The sequence below is a fragment of the Mustela erminea genome, chromosome 1 (genome assembly GCF_009829155.1).
Source record: "Mustela erminea isolate mMusErm1 chromosome 1, mMusErm1.Pri, whole genome shotgun sequence".
Taxonomy (NCBI): Eukaryota; Metazoa; Chordata; class Mammalia; order Carnivora; family Mustelidae; genus Mustela; species Mustela erminea.
Window position 1 is genome coordinate 178,076,462 of NC_045614.1, and position 23,553 is coordinate 178,100,014.

General features: G+C 36.0%; 1 protein-coding gene across 3 annotated transcripts in view; it reads right to left on the minus strand.

Moving 5' to 3' along the window:
• The window catches only part of ARL13B (ADP ribosylation factor like GTPase 13B), a 68,705-nt gene that overhangs the window by 43,873 nt on the left and 1,279 nt on the right, over positions 1–23,553 (minus strand). For 2 of the 3 annotated variants that reach the window (XM_032351668.1, XM_032351676.1), the window contains 2 exons: positions 10,167–10,237; positions 3,326–3,575 (listed from right to left, as the gene is read on the minus strand). The exons of the other annotated variant lie outside the window; for it this stretch is intronic. In XM_032351668.1, the coding sequence (XP_032207559.1) occupies positions 3,326–3,575; positions 10,167–10,237 (321 nt within the window). The remainder of the gene's footprint in view (positions 1–3,325; positions 3,576–10,166; positions 10,238–23,553) is intronic. 3 annotated transcript variants of the gene reach the window in all.

Sequence of the window (23,553 nt, forward strand, 5' to 3'; positions counted from 1 at the left end):
TCACTGAATTTTGCCCATGATAGGTCCTGATGTTTGTGGGCTGGAAAGAAGCAGCTAAGTGCAAGAAGGGACACTGTAGCCTGCCTCCTGATTCAGGTACCCTCCCCCTCTGTCTCCACAACCCACCAGGTCCTAGCACTAAGCAGGGTTCTGTCAGAGGTCATTCCCACTTATTATCCAAGAGTGTATTTTAAAGAGCTCTCATCGCCTTTATATCCTCCACATTGTTTCACTTGTTAAAGCATGTACTGGTTTTGTAAAACATCAAATTTTCTTGTAAAATATCAAATTCTATAAATTAAAAAAACATCAAATAAAGAAAAAGTCTTCTGCTAGCAATTTAGATGGGCAAGAATGCAGGGAGACTGCTTAGGAGACTGTTGCTCTCAGAAACACAGGGGAGAAGTGCAGATGGATTACAGAGAGGATTACAGAGAAGTAGAGACTCAAAGGATATTAAGACAGTAACATCAATAAGAGAAACTACTTGTCGGTCAGAGAGAAAAAGGTAAACAGGAGAATTCCCAAATATAGGTTTTGTATAGGTATTTAAGAGGGATTTAGAAACTTATTTAAAAAAAAAAAAGTGGGGGTACAGGGACCCCTGGCTGGCTCAGTTAGAAGAGCATGTGACTTCTGTTCTCAGGGTCATGACAATTTACTTAAAAACAAACAAATAAATTAAAATATATATACATGTTTTTTACAGTAAGAAAAGATGGAATACAAAATTTTATATATTATACACAACTGTGTACATTACAGATTTTGCAAAAATGCGTGAAGGAAATGCATCAAAATGTTAGTAGTGATTGGCTCAAGTGGTTGATCCAACATTTTTTAACTCACTCTTACCTACATGTTTATTTATTAAGAATGTGTACTTCTTCTATATTTTGTATATTTCTGAAGCATACTCATTTCAAAAAGCAGTTTATCTTTATTAACAAAAAATCTTTAGTTGTAAAATACCCCGGGAAAAAAAACTGGTCAAATGGGGAACCATACCATACTTCAGAAGCAAATTATAGTATCCATTATTAATTCTCATGTCTTTGTGAGATTGCCCTGATTACAAAATTGTAATGGTGAGGGAACCCCCAGTCAGTGATCTTCCAGAGTTTTTCACCCTCTATTCTGAAAATCTACTCGGTGAGAGAAGTGAGAGAACAGACAGCAGGTCTCTTGCTGACCGTTATTTGATTAGTCAGTGCTAACTGTAGTCACTTAGGAACTGCACACTCCTGCCTTGCGGCTTTTCCACATACATCTAGATGATTGCCTCTCTTGTCTCAAGTGTCATCTCCTCAAAATCAACTCTGATGGGCGCCTGGGTGGCTCAGCTGGTTGGGCGACTGCCTTTGGCTCAGGTCATGATCCTGGAGTCCCTGGACAGAGTCCCGCATCAGTCTCCCTGCTCAGCGGGAAGTCTGCTTCTCCCTCTGACCCTTCCTCCTCTCATGCTCTCTCTCTCATAAATAAAAATCTTTAAAAAAAAAAAAAAAAAAAAACACCCTACTGTGATTATCCTAATTATAAGAGTAACATACCACTGCCATACCACCACGATAGGATCCCAGATATTTTACCTGCATTTTTCAATATTCTTATCACCTAATGTATGATACATCTTATTTATTACATTTATTGTGTATGCCACCCCCTAGAATGTAAGCTTCTGAGATCATACATGGATTTATACTGTTTTTGTTCCCAAATGTATCCCCATCACCAGAACAGTGCCTAGCACATAGTGGATGCATAATAAATATTGCTGATTTAACACATGAATGAACGAATGAAAGAATAAATTAAATAAATGACTATTGGGTTAAAAATGAACACACAATTATTTTACACATGAGCATCAGTCATCTCAGTCATTAACACTTTTTACTTTAGAAGTCACTGTTCTTTGCTTAAATGTGTAGAGAATCTTAGCCTATGGGGTTCAACACAGTTCATTCTTCATACATATGTCTATTAAACTTTCCTTCAGATTCAATAAAGGTGAGAATTGATTACACAAATCAAATAACTTCACTAATTGGTTAAATAAAAATTAAGCCATAGGATCTATACTATAAATGATGCCATAAAGTCTTACTTTGTGTAATGAAAGCTTCTAAACTGCCTCATTTAAAAATATTCATTTACTGCTGGGGACCACTGAGAAACTCTGCTTACAATTTCTCATTTAGCCACACGATAAGCTGGTTGGTTGTTTTTAATCCTCAGTAATGAAACAGGCATGAGGAAAAAGGGACAAGAAGGCAATGGCACACATTCAGTTTACTCTGATTTTAAGAGCGAAGGACTTTCATTTTTCTATGTCTTATAGCACCATCTGGTGTTTACTGTGCAGAAAGGCTGTGACAGCACATTGTCACTTTTTAAAATATGTTTAGGCAGCTGAACAAAATGATATAAGCACATGACTAAGCTGATAACACAGATCACACATTCAATTTGGAAATATAGGAATAAAAATTTAGAAATCAGGGGCACCTGGGTGGCTCAGTGGGTTAATGTCTCTGCCTTCAGCTGAGGTCATGATCTCAGGGTCCGAGATGGAGACCCACATGGGGGGGGGGGTCTCTGCTCAGCAGGGAGCCTGCATCCCACGCCCCCCTCCCCCCCCACGCCTGCCTCTCTGCCTACTTGTGATTTCTGTCTGTCAAATAAATAAAATCTTTAAAAAAAAAAATTAGAAATTTAGAAGAATAAACCTTTTAAATAACTTCCAAATAAGAATACTCTTCAAGGTGCCTGGGTGGCTCAGTGGGTTAAAGCCTCTGCCTTCAGCCCAGGTCATGATCCCAGGGTCCTGGGATCGAGCCCCACACCGGATTCTCTGCTCAGTGGGAAGCCTGCTTCCTCCTCTCTCTCTGCCTGCCTCTCTGCCTACTTGTGATGTCTGTTTGTCAAATAAATAAATAAAATCTTAAAAAAAAAAAATACTCTTCAAGATAAAGAAGACAAACACAAAACATAAATTATTAAAAGAGGGAAAAAATTGAAAAACATCCTAGAACCTTGTTAATAGGTCATTTCAAAATGCAGACTCTTATAAAAAGTAAGTTATCAAATAAAACAAAGAGTTTATATTTGAATACCCAGAAGATCTAAGTATAACTCTTCTTAATAACACAGCCTCAATCCTTAATTACTAAGGAGACCAAAACAATTCCCAGTTAACCACATTTTATTACATTAGGATGTGACAATTTTAGCTTATTTGCTTATTTATTTTGTAACTTAGGTAAATTTCTTTATTGGCTAATGTCATTGCTTCTGCGTTTACAATGACGGCAACGTTACTTACACCAGTATAGGCTTTCCCGATATCCTAGGATGTCTTAGCACTTCTGACATTGTTTCCTTTGTCTCTTCCATTCTCTCTTCATCACTGGAATCCACAACAAATATTACCCCATAGGACTCAGCATAGTAATTCTTCCAGATTCCCCGAATTCTTTTTCCACCTCCCAAGTCAAAAATGGTGACTTCAAACTTTCCTTGTCTAAGGTCAATTTTGGAAAAGCCAACAGTAGGAGCTACATCTTCAGGATACTCTGTTTCAAATGATACAAAAGAAACAATCTTTAGACGTTAAATTAATAACATCAATTTAATTTCACAACTTAAATGACATAAAAAGCGTTTTCAATCATAATTTAGTACTAAATGGAATGTTTATTATTTGCTTATACATTAAGCTTTACATCTAAGTATACTGGTTTGGAGGAAGGGTAGATATTACAAAATATTCAATTAGAATTTATGCTCCATGCAGATAAAAATTTCTTCTTTGTTTATTTGTTTTATACTGACATAACCCTGGCTCCTAGAATAATGTCTACCATGTAAGAGGTAAGCAATAAATACCTGTAGAATGAGTAAATGTATGAACTCTTGCCTTTGAGGCTATCGTCTCTCTTAAATTACAAGTAATAAAAATTTCAACCCTTCAACACCACAGCCATCCCCAGAGACCATTGCAACCTCTGTGAAGTTATAAAGAAAAACTGGGTATTTAGAGAATAGTTAAGAAGAACCAAAAAATGGGAGAAGCTATGAGGAGTAGACTGCACTTCTTTAATTACTGAATTAAAGATAATTGGAATAAAGAAACTTTTCAGGGCAGCTTGCAGATATAGAGTAGATTTCATCATTTCTACAGGAACATGCTTTGTATGTTCTCATAAATTAAAAATTAAAATTTTCTGTACTTCTATATATGACAACACAAAAGAGGTACAGGGTGTACATAACTGCCAAGGAATGGTAATAAGATTAAAAAGACAACTAAGGTTCAAGAAGACTTGAACTTGCAGTTGGAGCAAACCCTTAAGATTGTGAATGCAGGGCGCCTGGGTGGCTCAGTGGGTTAAGCCGCTGCCTTCGGCTCAGGTCATGATCTCAGGGTCCTGGGATCGAGTCCCGCATCGGGCTCTCTGCTCAGCAGGAGCCTGCTTCCTCCTCTCTCTCTCTGCCTGCCTCTCTCCCTGCCTCTCTGCCTACTCGTGATCTCTCTCTGTCAAATAAATAAATAAAATCTTTAAAAAAAAAAAAAAAAAAAAGATTGTGAATGCAGACTGAAGAGGGTTCCGGAGAGAACTGGGAGCCAGGGAAGGTATGTCAGTAGACGAGTAATATAATTAAGGTGACTAAAGTAGTGCTTTATTAAGAAACTTCTTTGCAAAGTCTCTAGAACTGGCTAGAAATGACAGTGATGACCACGTTTCAGACAGATATGAAAATAAAGAATGGAAAGACAGAACTCAAGAAAGACTAACAGAACCTGATGACTCAATGGCTATGAAGGAAACTTCACGTTTATCTCTTTTACTCTCTCTTCATCACCAGAATCCACAACAAATAGCACTCTATTGGACTTTGTTTATATCTGGGCAATACAATGGCCCCAAAATACATGAGGCTTTTTAAATTAAAATTAAATTAAATTAAATTTCAATTCTTCAGGTGTACGATCTACATTTAAAGTGCTCAAAATTCTTCAGGTGTATGATGTACATTTAAATTTCAATTCTTCAGGTGTACGATCCACATTGGCTAGTGGCCTACCCTACTACTAGACAGAGGCCACATAGAACATTCCTATCACTGCAGAAAGTTCTACTGAATAATGCTGGTGTAGATGGTCTTTATCATTCCTATATTCAGCAAAATATTTGCTATTACAAAGATAAATTTGAAAGGCATTTGCTGCTAGATTTAGGTGTGACTGGAAAACAGATCTGCAGGGTACCACTCCCAGGCAGCAAGTACCTTAGCACAGTTTAAACAGCTCCCTACAGAGTTAAAAGAGACATTACAAGTCACATTTTTCTAAGACCTTCATTATCTAGGAGAAAAAAGTTTAGAAGAAATATAAGCAGAATGATACTCCCAGAACAGGATTACACTAGACATTTCAAAACATGATCTAGTCCAGGCCAGAACTGGTTTTCTTAGTTAAAATAGGCAGCTGTCTTTGAGCATGATTTCAGAAGTATTCCCAGAAAATTATTAATGAAAATAAATTAAAAATGCTAGAACAGGGATAAGAAAACTAACACATACAGACACCTACTCAGCACAAAACTTTGTTACGCATTAGGATATAAAGATGAATAAGAGGGTGCAGTCCTCAAAGAACATACAGTAAAATATAGACAGATACATATTAATTGAAATAACATAGGAACCACTATTTCTATGAAAAAACTCAAGAGGATAATGTGAGGATGTTACAGATTACATGCCTGTGTCCTGTGTCCTTGCAAAAGCCTATGTTGAAGCCCTAATCCCCAGTGAGATGGTATTTGGAGGTGGAGCCTTTGGGAGGTTTTTAGCTTTCAGTGAGGTCATGAGGGTGCAGCTCCTATAATGGGATTAGTACACTTACAGGAAGACACAGGAGAGCTTGTTTTCTTTCTCTCTGTACCACATGAGGTTGTAGCAAGAAGATGGTTGTCTAGATCAAGAAGAGGACCCGCATCAAGAACCCAACAATACTGGCACCCCAACTTCACAACTTTCAACCTCCAGAACTGTAAGAAACAACCTGTTTAAGCCACCCAGTCTAAGATATGGGTACAGCAGCCCAAACTAAGACCACAGGCATCTAGGAGGAAAACACTAAAGAGGAGGGCGTTAGAAGCTATGTTATACAAAGACTTCAGAAAGGCCATGAAAAAAAAAAATGAAGTATTAAAAACTACATAATTATAATAAAAGAAGGCAGAAGAACATTCCAAGCAAAGGAGAGCAATGCAGATAAAATGACGGCAACATTCCCAGAAAACCAATTCAGATTAGGTAATTTTTTCAAGGTTACATGGTGGGCAGAGCCAGGATTCAAATCCAGGTTAAATGCCTTTCCTCCCTGACTTCTCTATCCTCTCCTCTGGGTCCTATTTATGATTCTGTGTTTCAAGACAGACTTCAAGAAGACTAAATGTTCTAGATACAACTTCCCTATAAATCCTTTCTAATGATTTCAGTCTACCTGCAGGATCACCTACACACTCTATCATAATATTCTCTCTTCTTGCTGGTCCTCACAATAGCCTGTACTTTCCCAATATCTAGGACCTACTTTGTATCCTTTGTACTTAGCACAAAGTATATAGCGGCTCAATATTATAACACCAGACTGCCATGACAGCTGAAGGGTAGCTGAAGCTACTGTCCTTAACATCCTTCCTTTCGTCCTTCCATATACTTATCCATCCATTCATGCTAGTAGCCATTTATTGAGGGTCTATTATAGATCAAGTATCATACAAGAACCAGAAGTACAGAGACAAATGGTCCCCGGGCCTGAGGATTTCAGTCAAGTATACATGTTAAGACAATCTCTAGAAAGCCCAAGAGAAAGTGAAAATATATAATCAATAACTTATTTATTGAATATCTATTGTATGCAAAGCACTATGCAGTGTCTTACATACACAATAACAAGATTCATCTTCTGATCTTACAGAGCTCTTACATAGCGGAGAAAAGTAGAAACATAAATACCTATAACATAATGAAGATACGTTAATATCCAACAAAACTAGGGATCAATTTACACAAAGAAAAATTTTGCCACCCAAATAGCAATCATTTCTTGGAAACTATTAGGAAACAGCACTGGATAGTCAAGAGAATCCTGGATTTTTTAGCTGAGCATATACCTATTTAGGATAAAGACTACAATCCCCTATCTCTGTGGTAGCAAGGGATGGCCATTAAAGCATACCCTAGATAGTGAGCTAGTGGTGTAGAGTTAAATGTTTAACCACTTTTGGGGAAATTTGATATGTACTGTTTGTCATTTTCCGTGGTGTGAATATTCCCACTATGGCCAATTTCAAACTAGTGCGAGGTACCTGAACACATAATTGGGAAGAGATGTACCTAACTGGCTCTAGATAGCTGATATAAGCCAATAGAGCAAGTAGGAGCCAGCTCCAGAATCCCACCAGTTCTAGTCAACGGCATTGAACTGAACTGATATAGGAGCTTCTAGTTCATGCCCTTAAAAGAAAAGAAAATGGCCTCCCTTCCCCATTACTTCTCCCTTCCTGCTAAAATGCACCGTAGTGAGGCACCTTGGACTAGATAGGCAAGGGAGAACACTATAAATGGCCAAAAAAAAAAAAAAAAAAGGAGAAGGAACTTGAGTCTCTACCACCAAAGGGTTATTATGGTAGGCCTACATTACTTTTGTGTGCACTATTATGAGAAATAAAATTCTATTTTGTTAAGCCACTGTAATTTTAGGTCTCTGTTAGGACAACTGAACCTATATCCAACTAATACAATCACTTTGATAGCTATAAAGAAGGGAAGTTGATAGAAAAAGCAAAGGTCAACATAAGAAAAGTACTCTCTGATTAGGAAGCTATCACATTCTAGATGAAAGACACTGAAGGTATGGATTTAGACATTGCACTTAGAAAAGAAGCAGATATGTCTCAAAAGAAATGAGGGGGAAAAAAAGAAGAAAAGAAACTGAGACAAACCCGAAAAAAGCTGAAGAGTAGAAGCCATGGCAAAATGTTGGAAGAAGGTTACCTATTACACATAAGGCATGGCTGAACTGGGACACCAGAATGAGTAAGAGATGCATGAATGAAGGAGTAATTTAAGTAGTGATACAAGTAAGCATAAGTAAGTATAGGCCAAAGCACAGGAAGCAGTCATATCTACTGATGGTGGTGGTAATGGCTAACTGTAGCAGGAGGTGGAAAAGATTTCATGAAGAATGAGACTATATAACAAAAATCCACCTTTAAAAATATATACTCTGCTTTAAAGATAAGCAGATATTCTCTCTAATAAGGCAAGTGGGGGGGTGCCTGGGTGGCTCAGATAGTTAGGTATCTGTCTTCAGCTTAGGTCATGATCCCATGGTTCTGGGATCAAGCCCCACATCTGGCTCCCTGCTTAGGCGGGGAGTCTGCTTCTCCCTCTCACTCTCCATTGTCCCCCACTGCTAGTGCTCTCTCGCTCTGTCAGATAAATAAATAAAATCTTTAAAAAAAAAAAAGGGACAAGTGGGAATAGCATAAACAAATACAAAGGCATGAAAAAGCTCCATTGGAAAACTTCATCTAGTTCTATATAATTGGAAGCTTAAAAAAAGAAAAAAAGGTAAGAAATCAGTCACAAGAGTAGGCTGAAGAATAAATAAACAAGATGAAGAACAAGCTCAAAGTTGAAGACAGCTTTGACTTTCTGTTCATGATATAACAACCTGAGTAATTTCTAAACTCAGAAAAAGAAACTGATAGAAACAGAGAGATGAAAATCAGAAGAGAATGATCCTAATGGAAAGAGGATGTTTAAGTACACACAACAAAGTAGACAGTCTGAGTCTTAGATTCTTCTCCCTGAATGTAAGACTGAAGAAATGGAAGAAGTAAAGATGCTTAGATGAGGAGTCACAGTCTGAAGGCCAAATCTGGCTCACTATCTACTTTTATATGGCTCTCAAGCAAAGATTGTGTTTTCTATTTTTAAGTAATTATGAAAAGATAAAAAAGATAGTATTTCATAATACATCAAATTTCAGTGTCCATAACAAAGCTTCATTGGAACATGGCCATGCTTATTTGTTTATATATTGGCTATGACTGCTTTCATACTATGTCATGGTTGTATAGCTGGGAAAAAGAATGCATGACCCTCAAAGTGTAAAATATTTACTATCTGGCTCTTTACAAAAGAAGTTTGCCACCCCTAGTTTAGATGATGACAATGAATGCTCTGTGAGGATATAACCTAGGAGACAGCATGAAGGGTACACACAAAAGGACTTCAAGACTCCAAAGACAAAAATATATCATTTACATCTCATGTTACATAGTAGAATATACGGTGACAAAACATTTTCCTCCAACAGCAAGTTTTGCAAAGTGTTAATTTTGTTTCATAAACTCCCATAAATAAAAGCCCCCCTGACTATTTGGTATCCATATCTTGTTGAAACATCCTTTTTCAGCAACAAATATATGTTAAGCTTTTTCCCAGTTCATACCCATAAGATGCTTGGCCACATCTTCTGGGTGTACAACAAACTTACCAGCACAGTTGCTTCTATATTGTAGTATACAGTATTAAATTAAGACTAACTAAATAAATAAAATGAATGAAATGTAATATAAATGACATAAAACCATCTGATAAGGAAAAGGCCATAATTTTATCATAACTATAAAAGTCACAAATCATATTAAAAAAAAAATCAAGACATACGAAGAGAGTTGTGCTAGCTAATTATATTTCTACCTCCCTTTCTTTCTTTCTTTCCCTCCTTAGCCTTGTGACTAAATTCTGGCCAAGAGAATGTTAAGTAGAAGATGGATATCCTTCAAGGCAGGACATGTCCTTTTTTTGCTTCTTCCCTCTGGTGCTGAGAAGACAGATGTGATCCCATTTATCTGATCAAAGACCCCAAGGATCCTCTGCATCTCTGCACTTACTCAAATCTGAAACATATTAACAGGCTGGTATTCTTAAACTAGAGTCTATTCACCATACTAGCCACAAGCATACTAAGAATTTAAAGTAAGGGAGTGTATACAATCTAAACCAAATGAATATGTAATAAAGCAATTTACATAAATAAATAATTCAGAATAATTTAATAATACATATTTTCTGCTTACCTCCTTGGATTCCCTTTGCTGTTGCCGTTTTACCAGCATTATCAAGTCCCACCATCACAAGAGTCACCTTTCTTAAAATAATAAAAATTTAAAAATCACTTTCTGAATTAATTCAATATTGGAGAAAAATAAAAGTAAATTCATTCATTCAAGCAACATTTAAGGAGCATCTACCATGTATAACATAAACTGCTGGACCCCAAGCAGTTCAATAATGAACAAAATAGATTCCAAAGCAAAATTCTTGAGAAATACCTTTAAAGTGTCATCCTTTAGTTCTATCAGCAAAAAAGAAAAAACAGAAAGAAAACTGTACAAGAGATTGGGCAACAGATAGAGAAAGAACAGGAGAAGAGAAAGAACGAAGAGAGAATGATTCTAACACGAGTTATTTATCATCGCTAAAGATCCAATTTTCTAGTTAACTGAATTCTAAGAATTATCACGAATCTGTTTTTTCTTGTGAAATACATAAAAAAACAATTGTTCGGTTCTAGACACTACTGGTGTGCTCACCTCTGTTTTTAGATATCTAGCACCTCATCAAGTATAAATCTTAAATATACTTTAATAACATGATTATTAACTTAAGTGCTAACATATTTTGAAAGAGGGTTCCTACAATTATAAAACTTAAAATCTTTTTGATGATATAGCTAAACTTCACATAATCAGGGGGAAAAAAAAGTCTAGTTCAATTTTACAGTTGAAGAAACATAAGACAAGAGTTGTAAGACAATGAGTCGCTTACAGAGTCAGAACTAGAACTTAAATCACTTAACACCTAGAAAGTTCTTAAACAGAGGATAGGTATAAAGGAACAAACCTATTAGAACAGTCCTACTATCTTGGCAATATAGTCCCCCACTAGAGCTCATTTCTGTTTCAGGCTGAGCCATCATACATATAAGAGGTAAGACCATTCATTAAAACCACAGATTTGGGAACAGAGAGAGAAAGCCACAGCATAACATGGGTGTCATGTTAAAGCCATGGGGCCACATTCTTCTGGGTTTCTGCCAAGTCATTCTATACAAACAATCATCCCCAAAAGGGTTAAAAAACACACATACACACACATACACACACACACACACACACACAAAACTTAGATGTTAAGAAGGGGTCTTCTTTTTTCTCTCTAGCTCTGACTCTCTTGGATCTTGGATCTGTTTGTTTTTGTTTTGTGCCAGATGTGGTCGAAGGATCCATATAACAAAAACAAAGGACAGAGCTGAAGGGGTAAGGCAGTCCAGTTATGGATCATACACTGAGGAAAAACAAACTTGGTCTTGCAAAAACCAAACTGGTCGTTTATTAAACAAACAGTTACTGATCATCTTCTGTACACTAGACACCAGTGTTCTAGGTACTTAAGATATGCCTGTTTATTAAAGAAACTACTACAACAAGAAAACAAACAAAAACAGATAGAGAAATTCTTCCCTTACTAAACATACATGTTAACTGGCAGGAACTAATAAATATTTATTTATTAATATTATAATATTATAAATAATACATTAATAAATATAAGAACTAAGTACATTATAACTATGTTGGAAGGTGGTTACATACTATGAAAAAAGAATATACAGTAAAGCTGGCTAGAGGGAGGCAGCAATAGGGATGGAAGCTGGGTAGCAGTTTTATGTCTGGTGAGATGGGCAGGCCTCACTGAGAAGGTAAAATCGGAGCAAGGCCTTGAAGGAAGGAGCTAGTAGTGCAAATATCTGGGTCAAGAAAGAATATCTAGGGCAAAGGCACTAAGGTGAGGGCACGCAGGAATGTTCTAGTATCAGCATGCACGCCAATGTGGTAAAACCAATGGAGCAAGGAAGAACAACAGGAGTCAGAAATACATCAGAGGCCAGATCATGGATGGCCTCGTAGGTAAGGGCTTTGGCTTTTGTGAATGAAGTTGATTTACTCTCCATATTAATTTTTTTTTTCATCCAGGAGCCATAGTCTTAAAAGTTTTAACTGTCTCTACCCATCATGAGGAATAAATGGAAGTATATCTAAGCTTGAAACAGTGCAAAAATAAAGTAAGCCACAATTAGCAGCATCGCCATACCCCAACCCTAGTCAGCCAGTGGAGGGTCAGTGGGAATGCCAAAGAGAACTATGACAGATTATGAATTTAAGGAGCTGAGATAGTATGTGAGTTCTGGATACTTCTACGCATGTAGAAATTACACCTGCTTTATCAACTGTGAAAAATATGCATTTACTTCTTAAGGAAGCAGTGCAATATTCTGGAGTATAACATTATTGTTTTGTTTGAAGAATTCACAACTACTAAATATCAAATAAGATTTAAGTACAAATTATGTGGTGCCTGGGTGGCTCAGCTGGTTAAGCATCTGCCTTTGGCTCAGGTCACCATCCTGGGGTCCTGGGATTGAGCCCTAAATCAGGGTCCCTGCTCCACAGGAAGCCTGCATCTCCCTCTCCCTCTGCTACACTTCTGCTAGTGGTCTCTCTCTCTCTCTCTCTAATAATTAAAATCTTAAAAAAAAAAAAAAAAGATTTAAGTGTAAAATAATCTCCTAAGCAAAATATAGTAAATGTCTATCCAAAAGAAATAGATAATGTAGCATTTATATAATATTTTAGGTAATTCAAATGACTAGATATACAATGAATTAGATTAAAATAATATTAAAAATAATTCAATTGCCATTTGAAAATTTATAATGTATTTAAAGATCTACCATCCTTCAGACATGACCATGAACCAAAACAATTACTACTGGAGAACAAAATGCCTACATTATGCTTACTTGATTCCTTTATCCTATAAATATTTATTAAACACCTTGTATACAGCAGCAAACAAAACATCCACAATTCCTAACTCACCCGAGAGCAAGAAAACAGGTGTTAGATAGGTATGTGTGATTACTGTTTTCATGGGAAAGCACAGGCAGCCACAGGAAGAGATGGCAGGCAACCATACCCACTCTATAAGTCAACGAAGACCAACTGCACTTAGGTTAGCAGTTCCCAGGAATATCACGGATGTGATGTTTTCTTATGCCTTATGAGCCAAAGTGAAAAATCTCAAATAGACTTTTTTAAGGAAATGGCCTCTCATTCTCTATTACACAGGTTGCATCTTCTGTTTTCTCTCCATTCTTGTCAAGATTCCAGCTAAAAGAATATTCTAAATAATTGCTATTACACATTTTGAACACATTTGCTCTTAAAGCTTGCTATCAAGGGTATTAGCTTTTTACCTTAAAAACTTCCTTTTTAATAGAATAACAGTTTCAAACAAAAAAGTCCTTCAAACATGAAAACAACACATTGGAAAATCGTAATTATGCTGAGAATGGCACAAAATAAGTCTCTCTGGATTTCTTTTTTACTTTGACAATCTTGAAAGTAGTTAATTTTTTAGACCATACACCATATACTTGAAAACATGACTTTAATTAAATATTTGAGGTAATTAAAGTCTTAATGAATAAACATAACATTAATAGTACAAATGAAAATCACAGCATGAATTACTGCGATTTCTGATTAACAAAAATTAAATTTATACTTTCAGAACAGAATGGATTTAAAAGGGTAACATTCACCTAACACTCAAAATCCTATGCCCTTCAGAAAATGAAGACGTACACTCTAACACATGTTAAAATATACATGTCATTATAGCTATTTAAAATATGGTAAATTACCACTGATTGGGAACAGTTCGCTGTGCCTACGACAAAAGAAGGATGGAAGACACTCTGTATCTTTTTTTAACCTTATGATTACTGATCAAATAAATATATAACCCTTCAATTGAAAAAATATATATATATATATAGTGTGCTTAGGTTTATAGTGTCTGGAAAAGTTGATACTAGCAATAAAAACAAGTCATTTGGTCAGACAATAGGCATTATGGACACAAAAATACCTGAGACTTGGTTTTCTATCTCACAGTACTCATCTTCTAATGAGAGTGACTAAAACATAAACAAATTAGTACAAAATAAACAACAGATACAGAAATTCTTCCCTACTAAACTTAAATGATAGTGGCAGGAGACAATAATAATAAATAGAAGAACTAAAATTAGTACATTGTGACAGTATGACAGTTAAATATGCTCATCTATGTATACAAGATATTAGAGTAATAGAGAGCAAGAGGACTTTATCCAGCCTAGAGATACAGAAGGTCAGGGAAGCTCCTTACAGAAGGCAATGCCTCAGCTAAGCTGTTAAAGTAGAAAAGTTTGCCAAGCAAGGGGAAGGTGAAGATGCATGGTAGGATGAAGAGATTCCAGACTGGGAACACTGCCTGAGAAGATACTGTACCCATGGAGGGGAGGAGAACTCGCAGGGTGTAGAGTCGCTAAAGCTAGGGGTTAAGAGTACACCTCAGTAGAGCAGCCTTAAACAAAAGGAGGACACGTTTGTTAGACGCACACATAATCACCACACAACAGAACTACACTTTGAATCTAAAGTAAACTTGATATACTGCTACCCTAGGAACTAGTATCAACAAATATTTAATCATGTGACTTTCTCAGCAGTTGAAAGTGATCACTTCACTCTTATCACAGTTATCCCTCAGTCATTAATTATATATCAAACTAGAAAGGCTGAGATGGAAAGCAGTTGGCAGTATTTTAAGATGTATAGTAAGTTTCCTCTAGTAACAAGTAACAGGGATTGTGTGCGATCTGATAGATTGCCAAGAGCTCGGTATAAGACCTGCATTCAAGTCCGAGATTTGACACTTCCAAGCTATATGACCTGGGCTATGTTATTTAACATCTCAGAATTTTATCAGTAAAATGAGTTAATAATAACATCCATCCCACAGGGATGTGGTTAAATGAAATATGACAACACAAGTAAAGTGCTCAATGCCTGTGCCACAAAAATAAGTGCTCAACCAATGGCTATTCTTATTACAGCATAAAATTCAAAACAGGAAGTCCATGAGATGAGAACACAGAACAGGCAGGGACCAGATTACAGAAGAAAATGAATGGGTTCAATTTTATACATGTTGACCGTGCTCACTCATCTCACACTGAAGTCTGAAGCTGAAGAAGAGATCTGTCCTGGGTTTATGAGACATAGTAATTAATTAATTAAAACTATGAGAACAGATGAAAGATCCGAGGGAGAACATATGAAGGAGAAGAGCTAGGGGTGAGGGGGGCATGGAACCCTGAGAACCTTTGAAGAAACCCTTAAAACTGTAGTTAGAAAGAAATGAGGAGACCAAAGAAATGGCAGCATTGGGACTAGTATCCAGAAGGCTTAGAAGATAAGCAATACCAAATACTGCAAAGTTTTGTAAAATTAATTTTTTTTTGGTAATTGCCCCAAATTATGTAACTCAGTAGTAAATGCTCTCATCTTTTCCCAAACCCTGCAATATCCAATGCTTTGAATTCATATAGTGTGTCTTAATAGTTCAAAGCTACTTTACCCTATCATTTATATTCATATTATCCTTGTAAGTAGAGAAGGTACAAGTCACCCATCCTTACGTGCTCATAAAAAGTTAATCAAGAGCAGTTTCCATGGGAAGTTTAAATACAATGGTTTGTAAAAACAGTAATAATTATTATTATTTTAAAGGATAACTTAAAACATTTTGTTTAGCCTATAATTTACTGACATCTATATATATGCACACAGATACACATCAGAAGCCAAGTAGTGTGGCTCATTTTCATCATGACGTTTCCCTTACAGATTTAGGTCTATCACAATCGTAACTTAGTTCGTGGAACTAACAGAAAGTAGATTATGTAATACAGGTACACTAACATGAATAGCATGAATAGCATGCTGTTAATAACACCTAACCATGATATTGATGAAAATCTAACTATGGCAGTTAAAATCCTGCTTAGAATCCTTAAACAAAATTAAGTCCAAACTCTGTAGCCTCCTCTTCTGCCCTCGTCAGCAGGCCTACTAATCAAGGTACTCCCCTCATCTTTTCTGTCCTTCCTGACGATTCTTTGCTACCACGGCAAACAGATATTAACTTTCTTATGCAACTTCTCATACAGTGTCCTCTACTGGAACTTGTCAATCAACTCTGTAGCCCCAGCATCAAATGTCCTGTGCACGCACACATTAAGCATCTTTACTGAATGAAACAGCATAATATATTTTCTAACTCCCCCATTTGCTGAGTAAATATTAAGAAAAATTAAAATATATAATTTTCAGTTGATAAAGTACTACAATGGATTTAATTTATATAAATCTTCACATAAAAGTGACCGCTCAATCTTAGAGAATGTAATTAAAACTATCTATCTTCTGGGATGCCTGGGTGGCTCAGTTGGTTAAGTGTCTGCCTCCAGCTCAGGTCATGATCCCAGGATCCTGGATCAAGTCTCGCATCTAGCTTTTCACTCAGCAGGGAGCCTGCTTCTCCCTCTGCCTGCTGCTCCCCCTGCTTGTGTTCTCTCTCTCTGACAAATAAATAAAATCCTTTTAAAAAATTATCTTCTTATATCAAACTGGCTTAAGTTTTCTGAAAACATTTACATGCTCAAGGTTTCAAGGTAATAATTAACAGTGAGAAAGATTTTTAAAAGTGAAAGAATTCTGAGTAAAAAAAAAAAAAAAAAAAAAAATTAGGGGCCCCTGGGTGGCTCAGTGGGTTAAGCCACTGCCTTCGGCTCAGGTCATGGTCTCAGGGTCCTGGGACTGAGCCCCACATTGGGCTCTCTGCTCAGCAGGGAGCCTGCTTCCCCCCCATCTCTCTGCCTGCCTCTCTGCCTGCTTGTGATCTCCTCTCTGTCAAATAAATAAATAAAAATCTTTAAAAAAAAATTAAAAGTAGGGATTGAGAAGGTCAAAAGCTTATTTTATACATTTGATCTCAGAGCCTCTTTTTATATAATAGATATACGATTTGATATATCAGAAATCTAAGCAATATAATACCAGAGTTTTGAACTTAAAAAGAATTTGAATTATTAATTTTTATTGAGTGACATTATTGCAATCATTTGAACATCTACAATTCTAAACTTCCTAACTTGTCAACTAAGGAGACAATGCTTCAAATGAGATAACTACATAAAAACTATTTCTAACTTCAAAAATACGTTGCAAGTCAAAAATAAACTATTTTCGAGAGCCTGGGTGGCTTAGTCATTAAGCGTCTGCCTTCAGCTCAGGTCATGATCCCAGAGGCCTGGGATAGAGTCCCACAACAGTCTTCTCACTCAGCAGGCTGCCTGCTTCTTCCTCTCCCACTCTCCCCTCCCCCACCCTGCTTGTGTTCCCTCTCTCGCTGTGTTTCAGTCTCTGGCAAAAAAATAAATAAAATCTTAAAACAAAACAAAACAAAAAAACCATTTGGGGGGCACCTAGGCGGTTCAGTCAGTCAGGTGCTGCCTTTGTCTCAGGTCATGATCCCAGGGTCCTGGGATTGAGCCCTACATCGAGGTCCCTACTCAGAGGAGAGTCAGCTTTTCACTCTTCCATTCTCTCTGCCCCTCTCCTTGGGCCCATGTTCTCTCTCTGTCTCAAATAAATAAAATAAAATCTTAAAAAAAAAAAAAAACTATTTCACCAAAACACTAAAAAAACCTACACACATCAAATGAGTATTACTGAAAATATTTAGAACTACATAAAACAAGTACTAAATTTAAAAAGTAGCATAAACACATGTAGGAAAAATGACTTGGGAACACCATTTAATGATAAATGTGTGTGAGAGAGAAAAAAAACCTACCACAAAAAAAAATTGGTATAATAAAAAGTTTACCACCCAAAAATTATGCTGTGATTTTATTGTACAAATGCACTATTTTCTGACATTTTAGTTCAGATTGTGGAGCCCAGGATAATATTACATCAAAATCACTATCTAAATTTATGGACCATTAATAAATAGAAAGGGGACCAAACTTGGGGTCATATGCTAGTTCTGAAGTCGTAAGTCAAAATCTTCATGTCAATTTGTTCAATTCTAAAATATTAAGGCATAGAATCAGAATGTCTCTAGGTCCCATTTTATCCTAAAATACTAAACTTCTTACTAAGAATACACAAGAAGCCCTAGGGGTTTAAAAAGAAATGTAAAACATTCCAGTTCTGCATACAGCAATCAGATAATCCTTTCTAATCTGTGTGTACAGCTTAATTAACAAATTAAAAACTCAGCAATTTCTATAAACAGTCTAGGATTTACGGTTATATTTATTAAAAACAAAATGATGCCTATTAAGGTACTAAATGTTTCCCCATTGAAAAAATTCATAGCAAAGATGACATGCCCTATCTATCACAGTTTGCTTTTACCAGACACCACAGTGATGTACAAAAAGCATTAACCCACAGTGCTTAAGTAACGTCTCAGTCTCTTTACAGCTGACAACAGTGAACAGCAATATACCAATAAATCTGAAGTAAAGTATTGATAAGCTGAGTTATGACATCAGAAAACACAGATGGACAAGAAACTACTCCCAGCTAGTGGTTACCTCTAGGGAGGGATGGTAGGAGATGAATAGGGTGCAAGGAGCTTCAAAGATTTGTTATCTATTTCTTTAGAAAATGAAATATGATAACTAAAGGTTAATACTTGTAAAATCTGGGTAGTAGGCACATGAGTACTTACTATATTTTTCTTTTTAAATAACGGAAAATATTTTTATTTTTCATTGCAGTATTACATTATTCTTGTTGCCAATTTTTTTTCTCATTTAACTTGATATTAATTTTTTGCTTCTCTTAGGTGGGCCATTTCTGAATTCACGACCTTGGAAAGCTTAGGAAGCACAAAATTTCTTCAAGATCCCAGTAAAATTACACCCCTTACAAAATCCTGTCTTTTATTCTGGCTAAAAATCTTAGAAATCATCTTTCAACTCTTGCATGTTCTATCATATTTTATATGTACTATACTATCAACTATATGCTACCTGGCATACATAATAGGAGTTCAGAGTATATAGATAATAATATGCAAGGGTGAGGACCTACTTACAAGGTACTGAATATACTAAGCATCATGGCTTGGGTTCTACATCCAGGACAAATGCTGTTCCCTATACACAGAATAAATGTTAATAGCTTTAAATGTTAAAATTAAAATATTAAAGTACTAGGTAAAAGTATAGGTGAATATAATCTTGGAGACATATAATGGAATATAATCTAATTATTACACTAAAAGAATGGTGTCTTTGAATAAATAATTATTAAATGTTTATGCTTCAAACACCATAAAAAATTTACAAATATAACAAATGGAAGAAAGATATCGGTAATATATACTACAGAGAAATGGTTATTGCTATATACATTTAAAATCTCAGAAAATTCAATAAGAAAATGCACCTGCCCCAATAGGAAAAGAGCAAAGGAAATCATAGGGAAATTCCCCAAAGAAGAAATATGAAAATCCAAGGAAAAAATAATTTTACTAGGAATCAAAAAAATAGGAACTAAATGCAGACAGTATTTCCCCCTATAAAAAGTTTTTCCCCCCTGAAGAAAACAAGTGGTGACTCTCACTTTTTTGAGGGGAAAAGGCATTATTATACACTTCTGGTAGGAGTAATAATGGTTGATTTGTTTTTTGAAAGCCTTTCTGAAGAGCAATTTGGCAATATATAACAAATACCTTAAACTTTTTCATTTGATCTCATCATCATTTGATCTTAAATTCCACTTCCAAAATATTTATAGGAGGGTGCACAGCCAAGCATTGTTCACAATGGTGAAAATTTTTTAATTTTCTAATTATTTAATAACAGGAATGATTAAACATACTTTGGTGAATCTATACAACACACTACTCTATTTAAAAAGATGGTTCATGAAAAACATGTAATGAAGCAAAAAGATGTTAAAGCAAAAATAAAAAGAAGCTTCAAATTAGCCATCTATTATCTCTTGTTTAAAATTTTACACAGATAGAAACCATCAACAAAAACAAAAAGGCAAACTACTGAATGAGAGAAGATATTTGCAAAACATAGATCCAATAAAGGACTAATGTCCCAAATGTATAAAACTTAGGATAATATATAAATTGACACAACTCAAAAAAATAACCGGATTAAAAAATGGGCAGAGGACCCAAACAAAAGTTTTTCAAAACAGAACGGAGATGGTCAACAGGCACACGAAAGGATGCTAAGTGTCACTAATCATGAGGGAAATGCAAATCAAAACTCTTAAGATACCACCTCACACTGGTCAGATTGGCTATTATCAAAAAGACAAAAAATAACAAGTGTTGGTGCAGATGAAGAGAAAAGGGAAATCCTGTACACTGTGGAGGGGAACTTAAATTTTCCACTATGGAAAACATATGGAGTATGGAGGTTCCTCAAAAAATTAAAAATAGAACTACCATACAATCCAGCAATTCACTTCTGGGTATCTAAAGGAAGAAAACAAAGATAGCAATTTGAAGAGGTACATGCACCCCTATGTTTACTGTAGAATTATTTACAATAGCCAAGATATGGAAGCAACCTAAATGTCCATCAATAGATGAATAAAGATGTGGTGTATAGATACACAATGGAATATTATTTGGCCACCAAAAAAAAAAAAAAAAAAAGAATGAAATCCTGCCATGTACAACAACATGGATGGCCTAGAGGTATGATGCTAAGTGAAACAAGTCAGGGGAAGACAAACACCATATGCTTTCACTTATTCGTGGAATTGAAAAAACAAACACAAATCAAACAGAAAGAAACTTAGAGACAGGAAACAAACTGTTGGTTACCATAGAGGGAGAGATGAAGTAAGTGAAGAGGATTAAGAGGTACATACTTCCAGTTACAAAACAAATAAGTCATGGGGATGTTATATACAGTATAGGAAATATAGTCAATAATATTTTAATAATTTAATATAGTATCAGATGGTTAACTTGACTTACAACGGAGATCTTTTGGTAATGCATAAAAATAGCGAATAAAAAGAGAATTTACAGTTATATAAGAGATTCTACACCAAAATATAAATCTTTGGGGGTAGGACAGCGGGTTACTAATACATGCCACTTTTGTTTAACTGTGTTTTCAATGTTCTACATAAACATTCATCACCTTTAAATAACAATAAACATGCATTACTTTTAAATATTTTTAAATAACAATAGCTTCTGTCCACAAGCTATTCTGCAGGACTCTATGAATAAACATCTCATTACAGTACATGCGTAAGAAGAGACAAATACAAGATGCTAAGCAATTACAACGAAAAAGTAAAGAATCTAGATGGAATTCAAAGAAAGGGTCCTGAAAGAGAAGCTCCCAACTGACATGTGAGGAATGATTAGGAACAGCCAACCAAAAAAAGAAGAGCATTTGGTGAGGAATGGAGGGACTAGAGAACTTAAATATGGCAAATCTGGCATGAGGAATTTGGACAGGAGGAAAAAGAAAAAAGATCACTGACAACAGTGTAGAGAATTAATTAGAGGGGAACAGTGGGAAGTCTGTCAAAGAAATGTGGGACAGAAATTTTATCTAAAACAGAGCAGTGCAAATGGAAAGGCTAAAAGAGTGTAAGACTTGGAAGTGGTATTAAGCCCATACAAACCAAAAGATGATGATTTGAGAGATCAAAGCACATATAGGTATCTAGGATTACTTCTTTTCTTGACTTGGAAGGCTGAAGCAATTTGGCATGGAAATGAGAGAGGATACAAACTCAATTCTGGATGTGCTGGGATTAAGAATTCTTGTGAAATGCGATATGTAAATCTTCAAGTGGTGGAAGATGAGTCTTTGTGCTGGAAACACGGACTTCAGAGTCAATGTTTAAGTGCCCTCTGAAGTCACTATATGTGGTGAAACTGCCCACAAAGGGAAAATATACAGAAGAAAAGAGAATTGAAGACAGAACCCTGGGGAAGCCTTGAGAGTGAGATGATGAAAGGCTAACTGGCAAAAAGAGTTAGAAAAGGTAACAGGCAGAAAGGTAAAAAATTTAAATTCAGGAAAAATAAATCAGACAATTTTAAGAAGAAAGAGATCTTAAGTGTCAAATGAGGCCAAGAGATAAAAAGAATCCACTGGATTTACTAACCAGGCAACATCTGCTATAGTGAGAAAACTGAATTAAAGGGTCTGGGCAGAAGTCTTCAAAAGCAGAAGTTAAGGAATGTATGGGAGGAGAGGAAGGTGAAGTATCAGTAATCTATTGCCAACTGTTTAGTCTAGGGTGAAGGCTGAGAGGAAAGGTAGTGCTGCAGGGACAGAGAGTTGCTTATTATGGTAGACACAGAATAATGGCTTCCCAAATACATCTACAACCTCATCACTGAAACCTGTGAATATGTTACCTTACATGGCAAAATGAATCTTCCAGACAAGATTAAGTTAAGGATCTTGGATAGGGAGCTTATCTTGGGAGTACCCTGGTAGACCAGAGGTAAATTCAAGAATCCTTATAAAAGGGACTCTGAAAAGTCCTGATAAAAGATCAGAGGAGAGAGATGTTACATTATTGGCTTTGAAAATGGAAGAAGGGGGCCACAAGCCAATGACTATAGGCAACAGCCCCCCCCCTTTTTTTTGCTGGAAAAGGCAAAGGAAAACAGATTCTCTCTTAGAGACTCTAGAAGGTATGCAACTCTCCTAACCCATTTTAGACTTCTGAGCTCAGAACCATGGGATAATACATTTGTGTTGTTTTAGGTCACTATGTTAATAGTAATTTGCCACAGCAGCAATAGGAAACATTCATTTTGGGTTGTTTTTTTTAGGTAAGAGAGGCTTGAGCCTGTTTACATTCTAAAGAAAAAATAGAAGTGAAGCTGTGAAGACAAAAGAGAAAGAGAACTTGTACTATTGATAAAACTGAACAATAAACTTTGGGATAAAAGATTAGGTTTATTCTTGTAACCCAGAAGTTTTCTCTGTGATCTCTAGCAAAATGCTAAACAACTAAAGCTCACCAAGAAATGGGGAAAAATGGACTAAAGAACACAGCCACCAGAATTAGCCTTGAAAATGAACCATTCTTCCACAAACATAGGAAGGGAGGAAGGGAAAGGAATCTATACTGGTAAGTATAAAATGAATTGGGGTGTGTAACTGACCAATACACACTTGCCTCCTAAGATCAGAAGTCTGACTTACTGAGTGCTACCTGCAAAGCATCAAGTACTTGCATTAATTTTCTTTCTCAAAATGCTGTAAGACAAAGATCACCCACACTTCATGGGGGGAAAGTGCCAAAATTTCTAGGATTCAGACATGAATCTGTTTGACTCAAAAACACTATATTGAGAAATCTGGCAGACACAACAATAGCCAAGTGATCAAAGTTAACACTACGAGTAATAAAACTATCAACATAATGCAACGCTGGATACTGAGAAAGACATGTCATCTCTTCGGTATTCCTCTGC